Source organism: Mesoplodon mirus (genome assembly GCF_964341445.2).
Source record: "Mesoplodon mirus genome assembly, chromosome: 13".
NCBI lineage: Eukaryota > Metazoa > Chordata > Mammalia > Artiodactyla > Ziphiidae > Mesoplodon > Mesoplodon mirus.
Genome location: NC_138989.1, coordinates 86819341 through 86837148, shown reverse-complemented (window position 1 = coordinate 86837148; position 17808 = coordinate 86819341). Strand labels below are relative to the sequence as shown.

Below are 17808 nucleotides of genomic sequence, written 5' to 3'. Positions count from 1 at the left end.
TGCACCTTGCATGCATTACTTTAAATCTCACAAAAATACTGTAATACAGTTCTCATTACCATCACTTGCATTTTAAAAATGAAGAAATGGACTGGGGAACTGAGAGGTTCAGACACTTGCTCCCAGTCACACAGCTGATCCCAGGGAGTGGCAGAACTGAGTTTAGATCTCGGGTAGCCTGACCTCGGAGCTCACGGTCTGGACCACCTCTCGTGGTGCCGTGATGCCCCTGCGCTGGTGTCAGGACTCAGTGGTACTTGGTGGGTCTGCCTTCACAGAGTAGGATGCCTCCCACACGAGTGACCAGTTAAAGAAGCGGTAATAGAAGCACGTCCAGGCACGAGCTGGGATCGGGCCAAGGCTGGGGGGTGGGGACTGTGCCTGACCTGGTCACAGGGCAAAGGGGGTCAGGAAGGGTCTCTTAGAAAGACCACACCTGAGAAGGTGGACGGCGGGTGGGACCCGCATACCTGAGGGTTCCGAGGTGGGAGTGAACGCACGTCCAGCTGGGGTGTGGGGCAGGTGAACAGCCATTGGCTGGGGGCCCAGGGACCCCAGCAATACGGGGGTTCAGGGCCTTAGAAGCCCCCTTGGGGGAGTTTGGGCCTCATCTTCAGGGTGTGCAAAGCCTGCGGAGGGTTGAAGCCTCAAAGAGGTTGCCCAGCTCTGCATTTGGGAAGATAATCTTGGTTTGAGATGAAGGAGAGCGTGTGGATTCAAGTGTGGATTGGAGGTCCAGCCCGCAGGATGATGGGGTTACCCCTGGGTGTGGGTGAGAGGGCTGGGGCTTGCTTGAAAGGCTAGTTAGGCCCACACGCACCTGGGTTTCTCTGGGGGAGATCTGGCCACCCCTGGCTAGGGCAGGTCATCACTTCCCTCCCTGCTCCGCTGCTGTTCCCTGTGTGGTTACGTGTTTCCTTCTGACGTCTGGGTCCCTCGAAGCCAAGCCTGTTGCTTAGTTATCCTTGCCCTTAGGCCCCATAAGTGGCCTGGTGCCCAGTAGCTCTCAGGGATTGTGATGAAACCCTCGTTAACTCGCCCCGCGACTGTGCCGTGGGGCTTCCACTGTGGGAGCTGTCACGGGAGGGCGTGCGGGACAATGACGGACTGTTGTCCCACGTGGATTCTTACAGATCTGACAGCTTCATCACAGGGCTTTTCCTTCTGGTGTGTGTCCTGGATCCCAGCCCTGCAGGTCTTGTTCTGGAGGGAGTTACTGTCGGCAGGTGGAGATAACCGGGTCCTTGACACTGTTTCACAAGGTCACCAGGGATGCTGCAGGAAGTGACTTTTCTGCCTTCTGTTAGGTCCAAGACTCAGTGCCCAGGGTCCTCACTTACAGAAGTGGTTTATTCCTTGAAACCTTTACCCACAGATTAAATGTATCCCAAATCCAGTGAGTGTAAGCGGTCTTGAGAAAATCACCTTATTTCATTTGTGCTGTGCAGGCATGAAAAGAAAGAATCAAAAAGAAAGAATCTCTCTAAGGTATGGCAGTGCCCTTACATATATGCATTTAGACCTGGTGCTTTATTTATTTATGCCCTCACATGATGACGTCTTAAAGTTTAGCTACGTATTTTATTTTCAAAACGTTTATATTTTGCCCTGTCTTAAACCCCTTCCCCATCTCCACGATAATGCATTTTATGTTATGAATACAGATTTATATTTTCTGTAATAAGCATTTTACTTTTTCCTGTTGTTATAATTGTTATCATAAAATTATATCGGCAATATATATAAATATTTATGTAACATGAAATTACCTAAATTTTTCAAAAAAATTTATTTCCAAAATTATGGAAGGCATTTTAAAAAAGTAGCTTCAGACTGTTTGTCACATCCCTATGAGACACACACACACACACACACACACACACACAGAGGGAGAGATGCATTGGAAATCTATTTTAAAACCCTCATCAGCAAGCCATTTTTATGCCTAAACAATTAAATTACAGGCTTGTCTGGCAAGTTCCCAATTACAGCCTTGGAAAAAGTTTGTAATATAATAACAACAAAACTGTGGTTCATTATGGGCAAAATATGATTCAAATGGGGCTGTGCTGTGTGTATGTTCATGGGTCGTATGCCAGCTGAAACACACGTGTGGATTTTCTCTCCCCTTTACCTCCTAATATTTGTGTTGCTAGAAGACTTTCTTTAATCGCTCTGGTCTGAGTAAAAAGCTAGCATTTACTGACACGTTTTGTAAGGTTAGTTATCTTTAGGTTAACGCGTTTCAGGAAAAGTTGGAACACCAAGTCGCACTCGGCGTGCGTTTGCCTGTGAGAATAAAATAGGGACAGCTCGGCACCGGAATGTATTTGCTGAAACCAGGTAGTGTGACACTTTATCACGGGGCGGTGTTTGGATGAGAACCTCTCACCACCAGAGACCCCAATCAATGTTGACAAACCGTTTGAGACCCTCCTGGCTCACAGAGGCTGGTGGGCTTTTTTTTTTTTTTAAAGTATAGAGTCAGTTAGTGCTGTGGGTTATGGGGCTAATAAGGTTCCCCTAAGTCTTCTAACTGGGGCGGCTGCCCCCCTGCATTTTCACATTGGAAGTTCTGAGGACACCATTCTTGTTCTTTTGGGGAGAAGAATTTTTGTCTGCAGCTGAAAAGAACGGTCACGAAGATCTGTTGATTTGTCCACTGACTAAGGAAAGCCAGTTGTGGGGAATTCCTTTTTGACTGTTTCTCTAAAGGTTTGCAAGAAACTTTGCCAGTCGACTGTGGGCTTCAGGAAGGGGACCACTTAGTGGCTTCTTTCAAGTGGAGCCAGTTTTGTTGATGTTATGATTTCCTTAAGATAATGGTGTTTTGAGCTTAAGTGGTCATCACCCTTATGGTATTTTTCCATTTTCCCCCTCCACATATTTTTAAGTTCTTTAAAAAGACATCTCCTGTCATTCTCACAGAGATTGACAGCAGGGCTCAGTGTTGGAAGATGGGGGTGGGCAGAGAAGTGGACAACAAAAGAGAAAGAAGAGCTGGTTGTGCTGATTCACGGGTACCCTGAAGGCCCTTGCTTGAGAATTTTCTTGTAAATTGCAGGGCTCTGCTGCCTTTGCGAGTTTTTAAGCAAGTTTTGCAGGAAGCCCGAATAAGAAATGAAAAGTATATTCTCTAGCGTTTGGGTTTCTTGAGGGGAAGTGTGTAGGCTTTGGCTGGGGGTTTGGGGGTGCTGGGGAATCAGAAATTTTACACATCAAGGCTGTCATGAAGAAATGGAATGTGGATTTCTCTGGTAGCAAAGATGGCAGCGCTAAGCCTTTTTAAATGTGCAGAAGAGACTGAGGTCCCCCATGGGAAGAAGGGGGGCTGTGCTCACATCTGATCCTCTTTGCACTTTGCTCTGGGCTCGTCCAGCCGGGATGCTACCTGGTAGTACAAGCGAGGCCCCGTTGGGCAGGTGTTTTATTGTCCGTGGACTGTTCGCTCTGCACTGTGACTGGGGGTCTGAGTGGCACTCGGAGAAAGTGCCTTGCAAGGGGCTTCGGTGTCACACGGCTTCCTTATGTCCTTTCCTGACTCTCGGCACCTGACAGGTGAGGGCACGCCTGGGTGTGAAGGACACCTTCTGAAATTCACCCGCTGGCAAACGGGGGACGGGACTCCCGTTTCAGATGTTTAATTCCCGTGAACTGGAGAAGTTCTGACATGTAACATCCTTTATGACCCAACTTAGTGGTCCAGTGAAGCCTGTCAAATTACTTCAGAGACACCAATTTCTGGTGTTGTAGTTGTTTTTTCCTCTGTAAATGTATTCTAGACGGTTCTTTAAACTCCGAAGATTTTTGTACCCAGATTAGGTCACTAAGTTAAATGTAAATAGTATGTTTCATTTATATTTTTATGTATTATATCAAATTCAACATTTGGGGGACTGAAATAAGCCCTGGGATGGCAGGGGATGCATGCACATCATTTGTCTGATAAAATCATCATGAATAATGTGCAGCCGTGGAAAAAACAAATTAGTTTAAATTGTCATGAAGAAGTGTTCTTATTCATCTCATTTGTTTATCCAAGTTTAGGGGAGATTTTGTTTATTTATTTTATTGGGAGTTTCCCGTCTCACCTCTCTCTCTCTCTCTCCTGGGGTGTGGGAGTGGCTCCGTAGTAGGTGTAAAGAGTAAGGAATATCTCTGAGCAGCTGTGCTTCCTGCTGCTTTCCAGAGTTTGTTGCTCAGACTGAGTTGGTTTCTTTAGGTGCCTGGGAAACTTGCTAGCATGAGGCTTTCCCGAAAGAAGTTTGAGAATACATCATCTAAATGAGATTTCTGCCTCTGGCGTGGGTCTCTGGGAGGAGGCATTTGGAGAACAGGAGTTGTGTTGTTTTTTTCAGAAGGCGTCTGTCCCTCATGGTGAGTGGAGGAATAGAGTGTCATCTATTGGAACCCCTGGGGATGTTTGGGTGACACCCTCCCGCCCCCTGCCTTCCACCATCAGCATCCTTCTCTGAGTCGGCTCCGGGGAAAACATGGCAGGTCGGACCACCCAGAGCAAACAATGCGTTGCTGCCTGGCCTCGTCTCTGACCAAACGATGTGCATTGTACACTGTCTGCTTGACAATCAGAAACACACAGCTTCTTCACATTTTGTTGCTTTTCAAACATGAGTTCTTAGTGTGCCTGACGTTGAAACTTTGGAAAAAATGTGGCTTCCTTTCTACATGTTACAGCTTTTTTAAAAAAGGAAATCTGTCCATCGGGGCGCCTCTCTGTGCAAGTCTGGAGCCCCCAGTAGGGAGACCCTCAGAATCATTAACTCAGTTACTTCTGTTTAGAGATAAGAAGGATAAACAGACTGGGCCCCAGGGGCCTGTGTGTGCGGCGTTCTCCCCACTGCCCCACTCCTGCTTGCTTTTTAAAAAATTTTTTTCATTGAAGCGTAGTTGAATTACAGTGTTGTGTTCATCACCGCTGTACAGCAAAGTGACTCAGTTATACATATATATACCCATCAAAATACCGTCCAGAAAGACACTTTACCTCTCACATCCCTTCTGGTCAGCTGTTTTCTTTATTCTCCGTATCGTTGAGTCAGATGGAAATTCCTGAGATAGCTGCTTGTCAGTGTGTACTGTCTTGGCCCTGTTTGGCAGTTTACAGGCATCTGGGCTGGCTTCCCTGCAGCCCAGATTGTTGCCCCACGCGTGCCAGGCACAGCGCTGGGCCACCCCGTCCACTTCCCCTTCGCCTGTGCACAGGTGAGGGAGACGCCCAGGCGTCTGGAGGAGCAGCCCAGAGCTGCCCCGGCCCCTCATTCTCCAGGGGGTGGACAAGCATGAGAGCGACAGTGACCCCACAGTGTGACCCCTGCTCCTGCTGGCCTCAGACCCCGCCTCCCATGTGAGGACCTGCCGGGGTCGGGAGGGTGTCTGCACTGGGGTGGGACTCAGCCCTGTGGCCAGTGCAGGAGAGAAGGGACACGACCAGGTCGGGAAGGGCACTGTGAGGCCAGCCGGGGGGGTTGGGCTTTATCTAAGAGGCAGCGAAGACTGAATGTCGTGGTGGCAGCGGCCTGGCGGTCACACACCCCTGGGAGTGGTGTCCGTCGGGGCAGCCGGCGTGGGTCGCCAGGTGCTGGAGCAGCAGATTCAGGCCCAGATGTGGAAGGACCTCAGGGTTCTGCTCCTGACCTTCCTTGCCTCTCTTTAATTAAGTCATTTATGTTTCACCGAGACACAAAGATACATTTGTGAAGCGCCTTTTCCGGCTGTGAACGCCCTCCTCGCGGCTCACGTGTGCTGCACGTGCCCCCTGTTTTGCCATCCTCTGCCTGGCCTGAGTCTCTGTCCTTCATTCTCAGATGCGCTCCTGTCCCGTCGCCCGTGTTCCGCACACTCCCACGAATTCTCTCACCACAGTCTTTCCTTAAACATTGGATATCTTTGATAAAAAATTATTCTAGTGCGCATTTACAATGATTTATTTTAATGATTTAGCACACAACTCTTATCAGTCATTATTATTTAATTACTGATTTTTTAAAGGGAAGCAGCTGCTCGTACGTCTGTTTAAACTTCCGTGGGTGCTTCCTTTCTTTAATTTGGACGGGATTGGCTTTCTGAAGGAGGAGCGTGCAGATCGCTGTCCGTGGACGTTACCGGGCTCCTATTTATGCTGGGAAACCTGGTTCCTAAGATCTCCGTGTCTTTTCTGTTCCAGGTGCTTGCTGCCCTCTACCATGCTCTCTAGGTAAGACATGCCCCTCCGCGGCGCAGGCGCACTTCTGCAGCCGGCAAGCGGGAGTTTCGCCTGAACATGGAGAGATAAGACGCAGGCCCACGTGACCGAGCGCCGTGCGTGCCCCGCCCCCGGCCGGGCGAGCCATCGTCGTCGTCGTGTCGTCGTCGTCGTCGTCGTCGTCGTCGTCGAGATGGACCGCCCCCGAGAGGCCGAGATGGAGCTGAGAAGGGGCCCCAGCCCACCCAGGGTCAGCAGGAGCCCCGAGGCGGACGGGGACAAGGCGCTGAGCCACAGCTGCTGCATCTGCGGCAAGAGCTTTCCCTTCCAGAGCTCCTTGTCCCAGCACATGCGCAAGCATACGGGCGAGAAGCCCTACAAGTGTCCCTACTGCGACCACCGGGCTTCCCAGAAGGGCAACCTGAAGATCCACATCCGCGGCCACCGCACGGGGACTCTGATCCAGGGCCACGAGCCCGAGGCGGGCGAGACGCGCGTGTCCGAGGGCCTGGACGGCTGCGCCAGCCCCACGAAGAGCACCTCGGCCTGCAACAAGATCCTGAATGGCGCCACCCAGGTGGACAGCGGCAAGATCCTGCTGAGGAGCAGCAAGAAGGAGGCGGAGGGGGCGGCGTGCGCGGCGGAGGAGGCCAAGGCGGCGGTGGCGGCGGCGGCGGCGGGGCAGTGCTCCTTCTGCAAGAGCAAGTTTGAGCGCAGGAAGGACCTGGAGCAGCACGTGCACCAGGCGCACAAGCCCTTCAAGTGCCGGCTGTGCAGCTACGTGACCCTGCGGGAGGAGTCCCTGCTCAGCCACATCGAGAAGGACCACATCACGGCCCAGGGGCCCCGCGGCGACACCTTCGCAGAGAACGGCAAGCCTGAGCTGCCCCCCGGCGAGTTCCCCTGCGAGGTGTGCGGCCAGGCCTTCAGCCAGACCTGGTTCCTGAAGGCGCACATGAAGAAGCACAGGGGCTCCTTCGACCATGGCTGCCACATCTGCGGCCGGAGATTCAAGGAGCCGTGGTTCCTGAAAAACCACATGAAGGCGCACGGCCCGAAGGCGGGGAGCAAGAACAAACCCCGGAGCGAGCTGGACCCCATCGCCACCATCAACAACGTGGTGCAGGAGGAGATGATTGTGGCCGGCCTAAGCCTCTACGAAGTCTGCACCAAGTGCGGGAACCTGTTTACGAACCTGGACAGCTTGAACGCGCACAACGCCATCCACCGCCGGGTGGAGGCCGGCCGGCCACGGGCCCCCGTCGGGGAGGGCCCGGCGCCCGGCCCCGCCGACTCCCAGCAGCTCTTCCTTCAGTGCCTGAACCTGCGCCCCGTGGCCGGCGCGCCCGCCCTCGGGCAGGCCGGGCGGCGCGTGGCCGAGCTGGACCCGGTCAACAGCTACCAGGCCTGGCAGCTGGCCACGCGGGGCAGGGTGGCCGAGCCGGCCGAGTACCTCAAGTACGCGGCGTGGGATGAGGCGCTGGCTGGGGACGTGGCCTTCGACAAGGAGCGGCGCGAGTTCATCCTCGTGAGCCAGGAGAAGCGCAAGCGCGAGCCCGAGCCCGGCGCGCAGGGGCCCCCGCGCAAAAGGGCGGGCGCGCCCGGGGATCCCGCGCCCGGGCCCCCGGACCCCCGGCCGGCCGCGCGCCCCAGCCGCCGCGCCGCCGCCCCCGCCGGCCACGGCAAGTCGTCCGAGTGCTTCGAGTGCGGCAAGATCTTCCGCACGTACCACCAAATGGTGCTGCACTCGCGGGTGCACCGCCGCGCGCGCCGCGACCGCGACGGCCCCGGGGGCCGCGCGCCCCGCGCCCGCTGCGGCTCGCTCAGCGAGGGCGACTCGGCCTCGCAGCCCAGCAGCCCCGGCTCGGCCTGCGCCGTCGCCGACTCCCCGGGCTCCGGCCTGGCCGACGAGGCCGCCTACGAGAGCGGAGAGGAGGGCGCGGCCCACCCTGCACCAGGTGAGCACGTGCGCCCGGGTGGTCCAGGCGCGGGTAAGGTGGACTCGGGCGGTCGCGGTCCCGGTAGCCCTCTGCCTGGGTCGCCTTTGTCCAGGTATCTCATGTCCAGCTGGCTTGGGCTCAGGTAGCCCTGTGTCTGGGTCGCCCCCATAACTAGGTGTCCCAGGTCTAGGAAGCCCTTGCCTGGGTGGCTCACGCTCAGGTGGTCCAGGCTCAGGGAGCTCTGGGCCTGATGGCCCTGAGCCGGGGAAGTCCAGGCCCAGTAGACCGCCGCCCGGTGGCTCAGGCCAGGTAGTCCTGGTTCGCCCATCAGCCATGTCCAGGTAGTTGAGGCTCAGGTAGCCCTGTCCCTGGGTGACCCAAGTCCAGCTAATCCTTGCCCAGGATCTCATGGTCAGGGAATCTGGGCTCAAATAGCCGTGCCCCAGGTGACCCGGCTCCCTGGTTTCCCAGGCCCACATAGTCTTGGTGCTCAGGTAGCCTCCTACTTGGTGGCCCTACAGCCAGATAACCCTGCGCTTGGTGCCTTTTCCCAGGCGTCCCAGGCTCTGGTAGACTTGTACTCAGGTAGTCTGTGCCCAGTGTGTACTTGGAGCTCCTGTCAGTTCCACTTGAGGCTCCTGTTTGCTGACTGCCCATAGTGTTTGCATAAATTCGCACCTTTGGCTATGTAGGTGATGGTCTCTCTGGGGCATCAGACGTTTCTGAGCAAAGAACAGGTGATGGAGTCCCTCCAAGATGTGCCCTTCTCTTCTCGCCATCAGCTGGGGCACGCATGCTTTCCTCCACCCCTCTCCTTGCACCAGACAGCTGAGTGAAAGAGGGACCTTGGATTGTGTGCAGTTATAATTAATCTCTTTAGATTCAAGTAACCCTGTGGGTTTAGAGACGGCTAATTGGAACCAGATTACTTTCCAAACTGCAGCTATGTAAATATTTAAAGATGCTTGGCCAACTTTATTTTCATCATTTTCCTATTTTTTAAATTTTTAAACGTTTCGATATTTTCTTCATAATTTTTTGTTTTGGGTAATTCTTTTAAGTGTAAGGTGATGTTTCAGTTACAAACTTGTAATCTTCTCCGCGTAGCCAGGAATGTTTTTCTCTTCTCCCTGAAAATTGGTTAATGGATGTTGCTTGTACTGAAAGGTCAGAGGCGATAGAGATCCAAGTGCTTCAGCTGGGCTTTTTATATTCTGTAGTGAGGAAGACTGCCCCTGTGCATGTCTTAAAAAAACCCACAAACATATGTCATCTTTCCCTTATTAAAGATTTAGTCAATTCTCCTGAACAGAGTTTAATTATTACAGGTCTATACAACGTATTGTGTGAGCATCTGATACACTCAAGTATATGTGGAGTCAGTAAAAGTGTAGAAAAAAGTTGTTTCTTTGCTCCTATAAGGGCAATCAATCTATGCTGAATCTGCACATGTATGTACGTAGGTAAATGAAAATAACACGTTTTTAAAAATAATCGATTTAATTTATTTTTGGCTGCGTTGGGTCTTCGTTGCTGTTCGCTGGCTTTCTCTAGTTGTGGCTCGCGGGCTCTAGAGCGCAGGCTCAGTAGTTGTGGCGCACGGGCTTAGTTGCTCTGCGGCATGCGGATCTTCCTGGATCAGGGCTTGAATCTGTGTCCCCTGCATTGGCAGGTGGATTCTTAACCACTGCGCCACCAGGGAAGCCTCCCCCTTTTTTTATTAATTTATTTTTGGCTGCGTTGGGTCTTCGTTGCTGCTCACGGGCTTTCTCTAGTTGCGGAGAGCGGGGGCTCTTATCTTGCATTTCGTTTCTTAGTCATTAACCTGTGGGAAGGAGCAGTATAATATACTGTTCTCTGAAAATGCAGTGCTGGTTCTGTGAGCTTTTTTGGGTTCTTCTAGCAGCTTGTCACGTAAGATGTGGGGAACCCAATTGTGACCCCCTGGGTGGCATTTTTGAAGATTAATTTTTGTTTTTCCTTTTAAAAAATGTTGATGACAACTATAGATTTTACTGGTCATATTCCAGTAGTACTATGGCTACTTTTTGGAGTACATTGGATGAAGTATTAAAGCTGCCACTAATTGTTTTCCTACTTTGAGGACAAATATTTTTAATATTTGGAAAAGCTGTCCTTACCTGCATTTATTATGACGGCAGTTAAATGATTAGTAATAAGCTAATTCAGTAGTGCTTTTAATGTCAATATGTGGGAAAGATCAAATTACGTTCACTGTAAGTTGGAATTTACTCTTTTTGTTCTTTCTCAGGTTCATTAAATTTTAGAGATTATCATTTAGTTTTTAATGAGATTATATCTCTTTTCTCTGTATTAATCAACTGTTTGAGAAATGTGATATCTCAGGTGATTCCATAACAAGATTATATATGGTGTGGGTGTAACGAGTTGACAACAGAATAGTGCAGCTTATTGAGAGACTAGAAAAAGAAATTTATGGCATGACAGTGGCATAAGATGTTGAATAACATTGTAGGTCTGCACGGGTCACTTTTTGTAGCCCCAGAGGACAGTAGCTTTCCTCCTAAAAACACAAACTTGATATCGTGGCAGGCCTTTAATGCTCTAGCTGGCATTAAATCGCTGCTTCATGGATGCCCCTTAAGGAGAGAGATGTGTTATATGGATTTAATACTCACAAAGCAGTCTCATTAGCAGGGATTGGCAAGGCCTTGGAAGCAGCTACTTTGGAAGAGCAAATGGGTACGTTGAATCCTCTATTTTGATCTGCAGTGAGCCTTTCTCCTTAAAAAATGCCTTCAGCTTTGGAAAATACTTACCTTTCTTGTCACTAAAAGATGACTTAGATCTTTCAACAGTGACATGACTCTAATAAATTCTCAGAACCTTGATGGGATGACCGGTTAAAATGATTAGAGGAAACATGTAGATATTGAGGGACGGAAGGTCATGCTCGTTCTCAGAAGAGTGAATCCGGCTACTTGTAGTAGCAAAGTTGACATTAGAGTTCAGATCTTTGTGCCCCTTCCAGTAAATCCCATTGTGCCATAATTTTCCCCACAGATTTTTTGACATCCAGGGGTGGATTTGAATGCTGCTCCTGGATCTAGAGGCAATTTGCATTATCAGATTAATTGAAAGAAACTTGCTTTTTTCATGAAATATTCTTTGTCGAGTGTTGCGTCTCCTCCTTTGGAAAGCTCTGATTGTCCCATTACCTTTATTTCCACATCAGACCGGCTCCCAGCAGCCCTCATTACAGACTTAAAATAGTCTAAGAGCAAAGTTGTGAATAAAATTCAATAATTTAAACTGTGTTGCGGAGCTAGATTTCAATCTTCCTTGAGAAAGTGACGTGGCACTGATAGAAAGTACCCTTTCGGAGTTCACAAAACTTAATCCTTTTAATTAGGGAAGAGGAGCTCTGAAAGGGCATTTAGTTGAAATTTAGAAAAATTAACATTTTCAAACACAAAGCAGGGTCATGGTGCTCAGAATTTATTACTGAGGACAGGTCAACAGGCCAAAGTGGAATTCTGCTTAGAAAGCGTTAGGATGACTTAGGAGTGGTAGAAGCCTGCTGACTGTGTCTCAAAGGACTCTCTTCATGAAGTCCCTGTACTATAAGACGTGGTGCCCTTGGAAGAAGCCTTGCCTGGTGCTGGGGGCCTTGCCTTGATGCAGAACCCATTCCTACTGTTTATCTGCATACTGTTTATCTGCATACTGTTTTGGCTAAAAGTTAGGTGACTACCCCAGGTATTTTTTTAATTGAAGTATAATTGCTTTACAATATTATATTAGTTTTAGGTGTACAATATAGTGATTCAGTGTTTTTATAGATTATACTTCATTTAAAGTTGTTACAGAATAATGGCTCTGTTTCCCTGTGTTGTACAGTATATCCTCGGTTTTGACTATTTTTTGTTATTCTAATTTCTGTCGCATCAAGCGTATCGTCTGTTGAGCCCACCCTCTCTCTATATCTTTGGATACTGATTGTAACTTAATTGAGAGTAAAACCCCAAGTTTTGAAATTGCAAATACAAAATTGCAATATTTGATTTTTTTTTTTTTTTTTTTTTTTTGCGGTACGTGGGCCTCTCACTGCTGTGGCCTCTCCCATTGCGGAGCACAGGCTCCGGACGCGCAGGCTCAGCGGCCATGGCTCACGGGCCCAGCCGCTCCGCGGCAGGTGGGATCTTCCCGGACCGGGGCACGGACCCGTGTTCCCTGCGCCCGCAGGCGGACTCTCAACCACTGCGCCACCAGGGAAGCCCTATTTGATTGTTTTTGACTGACAAACCCTATGGCTCAACCTAATAGAATAAAAAGTTCTTAGAGCAAGTGCCATAGCGTTATATGTAGTTGGAAGAAGTAAGGAGAGAGTTTTCAGAAATAAAAAATATAGTCCAGGGAAGAAAAGATGATTAGAAGGAAGACATGGATTTATTTCAGAAAGCCTCCACTTTCTCATATCTCTCCGCTTGCTGCCACCAGGGCAAAGTCTCGGACGTTAGAGCTCATCTTCTTTCTGTCGTCATTGCAAGAAGAGCCACAGTGTTTTGATTATGTTAGTCGAGCACGTGCTGTGAGACTGACCGACCGTCCGCGTTTGTGCGCGCGGGTCACACGGGCCAGGCTGTGGTCATGCAGCTCTCCCAAAGGTTAACCGGCCAACCTTCTTCTTTTTTTTTTTTTTTTTTTGATAGACCATGGACGGTCATCAGAGCAGCTTAGGGAGGAAGTGTTGTTACACGTCCTCCCATTGCAGCAGGATTGAGGGCGAATCAAGGGACAGAGATCGGAGTGTGGAGTGTGAGGTGGGCCTGGGAGGGGTGTTGGCAGGGGCGGCCGGGCCTGCTGGGACGGGAGGCTTTTATTGTTGCTTATTCTTGGCGTGTACTTTGCGGTAGAGCAGGCGCTCCAAGGGGACGGGTTCTCCCCACCGTCGTGCTGGTGCAGGGCGAGCATGTTCTGAGCAGGGAAGCTGGGACCTGTTTGCAGCCCCGCCCGGTTCCCATCTCCGAGGCTCAGTGATGGGGAAGGACTTTTGTCTTAACGCAGGGCTTCATCCGTGCCTCCCCCCACCCCGCCCAAGAGGCTAAAAATGACACCACAAAGAACGCGGGGTAGGAGACCAAGGAGGAGAGAACGTGAATAAAGTGAGAGGATGGGAAGTAGAATCCCTGTGACTGGGGGAAAGCAGCAGGCCCGTCTGGGAACAACCCTGTACAAGTACAAACCCTGTGATCCTGGGCGGTGTCAGTCCTACGTGGTACCGGGGCCCCCCATTGAGTAGGAGCCTTCGGAATGGGTACAAGTGAAATCAGGCGGTCGGCTCTCCTTGGACACTGTTCAGTCCAGCTCGCCGGGCCCAGTTTCCTCATCCCACAGGCATCTTGAGCGATACCTAATAAATGTCCATACGCAGGCTGGTCGGCCGCAGGTGCCAGGCCACAGAGCTTGGGATGCTGTCTGCCATGTGCCAGCCAGCGGCTGGAGCACAGCACCAGGGTGGGGACCGGTGACAAGGAGAATCCGGACAGCAGAGATGGAGATCAAGGAAGAGCTGGTTGATTCCAGATTACAGAAGAGGGACCGTAAACTGCAGACAGATGCCTTTCAGCCAGACGTGAGGGTGGCACCACCCTTAGTATTTTCGGCTGTCCTGAACATCGAGGAATGTACTTAGTTGGGCATAAAGTGAGACTTGAAAACCCTCCTATTAAATTCTTATTCAGTAGGAAAGTGCAGTGAAGCTCTTTACGAAAAATATCCAGATGCACTTGACAGCCGACTGCAGAATGCCCTGTGGTTTAGTCAGCATCTTAGCAACCGGAAGCATCTCTGTCAGCATGCGCACGGAGATGACGGTAATTATTCACTGGCCCTGTGGTCCCCTGATATGCCTCCGAATTATCACAGGAAGATTGCATCATGATGAGAATAGTGCCTTAGAAGTGTGCTTATCATATTCTGATTCTTCCAACGTTGGTCATCTGTGCATGGCGTGCATGCTCATATTTGCTGGAACACACTGCTGCATCCCCGACCTTCCAGAAGGAATTTATTATGCTGTGAAACACGTTAGACTCTGGAGATTATATTCTGGATTTTCTTCCTGACGCTGAGACACACACGTGGGATGCACGGTCCTCAGTGTCGTTAAGCAGACACCACGCAGACCCTTTTGTTTGTTAGCAAAGTTCAGACACTTGATTCGTCGTCTCTCTGTCTCCATCTTTCTCTTTCGCACAAGATAGAATCATAGAATTTTAGAGCTGGGAAGAAACTGAGGGATGTCGGTCTGCACCCCCGTCCCCATTTTAACAGAGAGGAAACCAAGGCGTAGGGGGAATCATTGTAATTTGCCCGGAGTCTCCAGGTGTGTCTGTAGCCCGAGGACGGCATGGGTGGTGGAAGGCACATGAGCGGGGTCGCCTAGGTTGTGGCTCTCCTTTCGCACGAAGTAGCTGTGTGTCTTCAGCCCTCAACCCCTGGGTGTCTGGCTTCCTGGGTGGCACTGTGGGGGCTGGGATTGCCACCAGCAGGGTTGTTGCCACCGTGTCCCTGTTAGGTGCCCGGCATGGCCTGGACATCCTGTCCACACGGCTCTTGTTGGTACAAGAGTTAGAACCAGAATCAGGGTCCACAGGGTCCGTCTCCCAGCCCAGGAGAGGGTGTGTGTCCTGGCTTGTCACTTGAGGGACAGGAGCGTGTGGTCCCAGGATGGCTCAGGCCCCGTCCAGGGCTCCAGCTCCCCAGTCTCCACTCCCACCCACCCTGGAGGCGACGGAGATGGAGGTAGCCCTGCCGAGCTCTGTGGAAGCCCGTGCTTGGCGGCGTGGGGTGCCGGCTTCACCCTGTCACCAGGAGGCTGCCTGCCTGCGGTAAATATCGAGTGAACGTTGTCTGAAGGCAATTAACGATGTTCCTGGATTCCAGGAAAAATGCCTGCACTGTGTTTACAGACTCTTACTTGATGTGACTGCTTTTCAGTCTTTTCCATCTCTGCTTCGCATCCTAAGTCCTGTTATTTCTGTCCTGTTGCCCTGCTGGACTTAGTTTCCCCCAGTCTGCGGTATGGGTGACGCTGGCTCTGATTTTCGGCTCTTTCCCTGTGGTGCACACGTCACGAAGAGGAGCGTGGTCCCCTCCAGTTCAGACAGGAGCTGTGACTTCTCATGTGAAGCACGAGACCCCTCTTGGTGGATGTGACCCATCAGTAGTGAGTAGAAGCAACTGAATTCGGGTCTTTCACCCCAGTCCCCTGAGATGTGGCCTTCCGTGTGAAGAGGTGGATTGAACTGATTTTGCTTCTGAACCATCAGTTGCTGGTCAGTGGGGGTGTGTCCCGGTCAGCTCTGCAGGAGAATGACCCTGGGCTTTGGAAGTGAGGTTCACACCTGGTGAGCCGGGGTGTCACTCCCGAGACGGTGCCTTGTCCCTGCTGTTTTAGACACGTCATTCCAACCAGCACTGACGGCCCTGCCTGTGTTTGTGATCAGAAGCGTGACCATCATGTTAGTCTGGACCTGTGATGGGGCACACCTGACAGCCCCCCTTGTTCATACCGTTGGGTGAAAGTGCACAGGTGGCTGATCTGCTCAGCCCTTGGATGCTGTCATTGCAAGCCGAGGAGTTCCTGCTCGTGACACTGGCTTCCTGGGACCACAGCCGTGGCCCTGACCTGCCTCCCCGTCTCCCCGGCTCCGCCTTCTCTGCACCCCGAATGCCCTGCCCAGAGCTCCCCACTTACCCTCTGGGGGCCCGAGCATCCCGTTTCCCCGGCCAGCATGTTGGAGGCTGGAAGTCCCTCCCGCCCTCTCGGCCGATCCCGGACTCCCACCTGGACTCTCACTTCCAGCCCTGACCCACTGTGTTCCTGGAATTTCTGCATCTCTGCAGTTTCATGGCGTCGGCCTCGTGCCTCACACGGTGGGCACATCCCTTCCCTGGAACCGCGCTCTCGGTGGGCAGGGCCCAGTTGTAAGTCCTGGCGCCCCGTGGTGATCTTGACCGCACAGTGGCCGGCAGCCCCGCCGGGAGGGGTCGGTTCGGTCCATCCTCTGTCCGCGGTGGACTCCCAGGAGAGGGACGGTGTGTTCCTGGGAGGGACGGAGCCCTGGAGCAGCGGGGATGCTCACCCAGGTGTCTGGTCGCCACGTGTCCGTAACAGTAGCAACGACTAGTAATAGTAGCCATGGATTAACCAACAGCGTTTAACGTGAACTTCTTGTGATCCTGCAAAGTTCTTAAGTTGAAAGAGCCGCTTTAACGTGAAATAGTGTCATGGCCTTTTTGGATGGGCTGGAGTTAGTTATGTTTGAGGTGATTTTTGGTGAGTTTGGTATTCTGCAAGGAGCCTTTCTCACGACCTCTGATCCTGCGTGTTTCCTGTGGGCGCCGTGACTGGGGTCTGCGTCCCAGGTTCTTTGTGAGCCTTTATCACCGGAGGAGCAGAAGCGGGCTCAGCGCTTCCAGTGCTGGGTGGCCGAGTGCACGGCAGCTGGTGTGCGTGCGGTCAGCTCCGACCTCATTCACGGTCATGGCTGGCTTCCCAGGATGTGGTGACTCAGGTCCCCGAGGGTTTCCCACCTCACTGCCAGGGTCCCCGTGCCTGGCGGCCGTAGAAGGATCGGGAGCAGGGCCTGGGGCTCTGGACGCCTCGCCCACCCGACCGCCCTGGGGCTCAGGGTCCACGTGCCACACGTGCGCTTGGGCTGATCCCTGACCCGGGCTGGGGCTGTGACTGGAGGGTAGGCCTGGTGCGCAGTCGGTGGCGGACACAGCTTTGGCGCTCGAGGGCCCAAGACTGGGGCAGGGTGAGGAACTGTGGACTGTCTAGGGATTGTGTGGGGCGCTGGGACTTGGAGCCCTTGCGGGAATCCTCGGTGCCTTTCCAGGGGAGTCCTTGGTGTGCAGATGCTGAGAAGCTGCAGAGACCCTGTGCCCTCGCCCCCGGCCCTGGGGTCTTTCCTGCTGAGAAAAGCATCCCTTTCCTGCTCCTGCCTTGGCCCAGCCCACTGGGAGTCTGAAGTTCACAGTCAGTGTCCGTGACCTCGGAAGCAGACCCACCCAGAGCTCAGGCGGCCCCTTCTTTCAGGATATACTGTCCTTCCCGTGGCATGTTCTGGCTCAGCCAGTTCTGTACCGTGGGTGCTGTTCGATTTGTATCATCCTTGGTCTGCATGTTCATTGTGGGTACAGTGAATCATTTAGTTAGCTGAGATTCACTTTTCTCAAGCATTTAGGTTTTATTCGGTAAGTGTTTTTGTTGTGTACATATCTCTGGCACAAGTTCTTAATTTTTCATTTGTAAGTTTAAGGTTTTTTTTTTTTTTTAAGTTCTTAATTTCCTGTGTGCCTGACCTAATCTGAGGCTGGGTTTTCATGAAACCTTTGTAGGCTACTGATATGATCCAGTATTTGCATACACAGTTTGTCTAAGCCTTTGCGTATTAAAAACAGATTGTGGTTTCAGATCTATATTTTACTAGAATTGAAAAAGCTAGGGATAGTCTCTGGATTAAAGATTAGAAGGTCACACCTTCATTACTGGAGTTTTACCGGTATCTGTGCGTGCGGTCAGTGTAGTCGTATCCGCTTAAAGGATGCCTTGTCTTCTGTTTTATTTACAAAGGCAGCCACTGATTTGAGAGGAGTTTTTTCACAGATTAG

At 51.6% G+C, this 17808-nt stretch overlaps 1 protein-coding gene across 5 annotated transcripts in view; it reads left to right on the top strand.

Moving 5' to 3' along the window:
• ZNF516 (zinc finger protein 516) overlaps positions 1 to 17808 on the top strand; it is a 106442-nt gene that overhangs the window by 39792 nt on the left and 48842 nt on the right. For all 5 annotated transcript variants that reach the window (XM_082641005.1, XM_082641006.1, XM_082641008.1 and 2 more), the window contains exon 2: positions 6185 to 8160. In XM_082641005.1, the coding sequence (XP_082497131.1) occupies positions 6396 to 8160 (1765 nt within the window). In that variant the 5' untranslated portion in view covers positions 6185 to 6395. The remainder of the gene's footprint in view (positions 1 to 6184; positions 8161 to 17808) is intronic.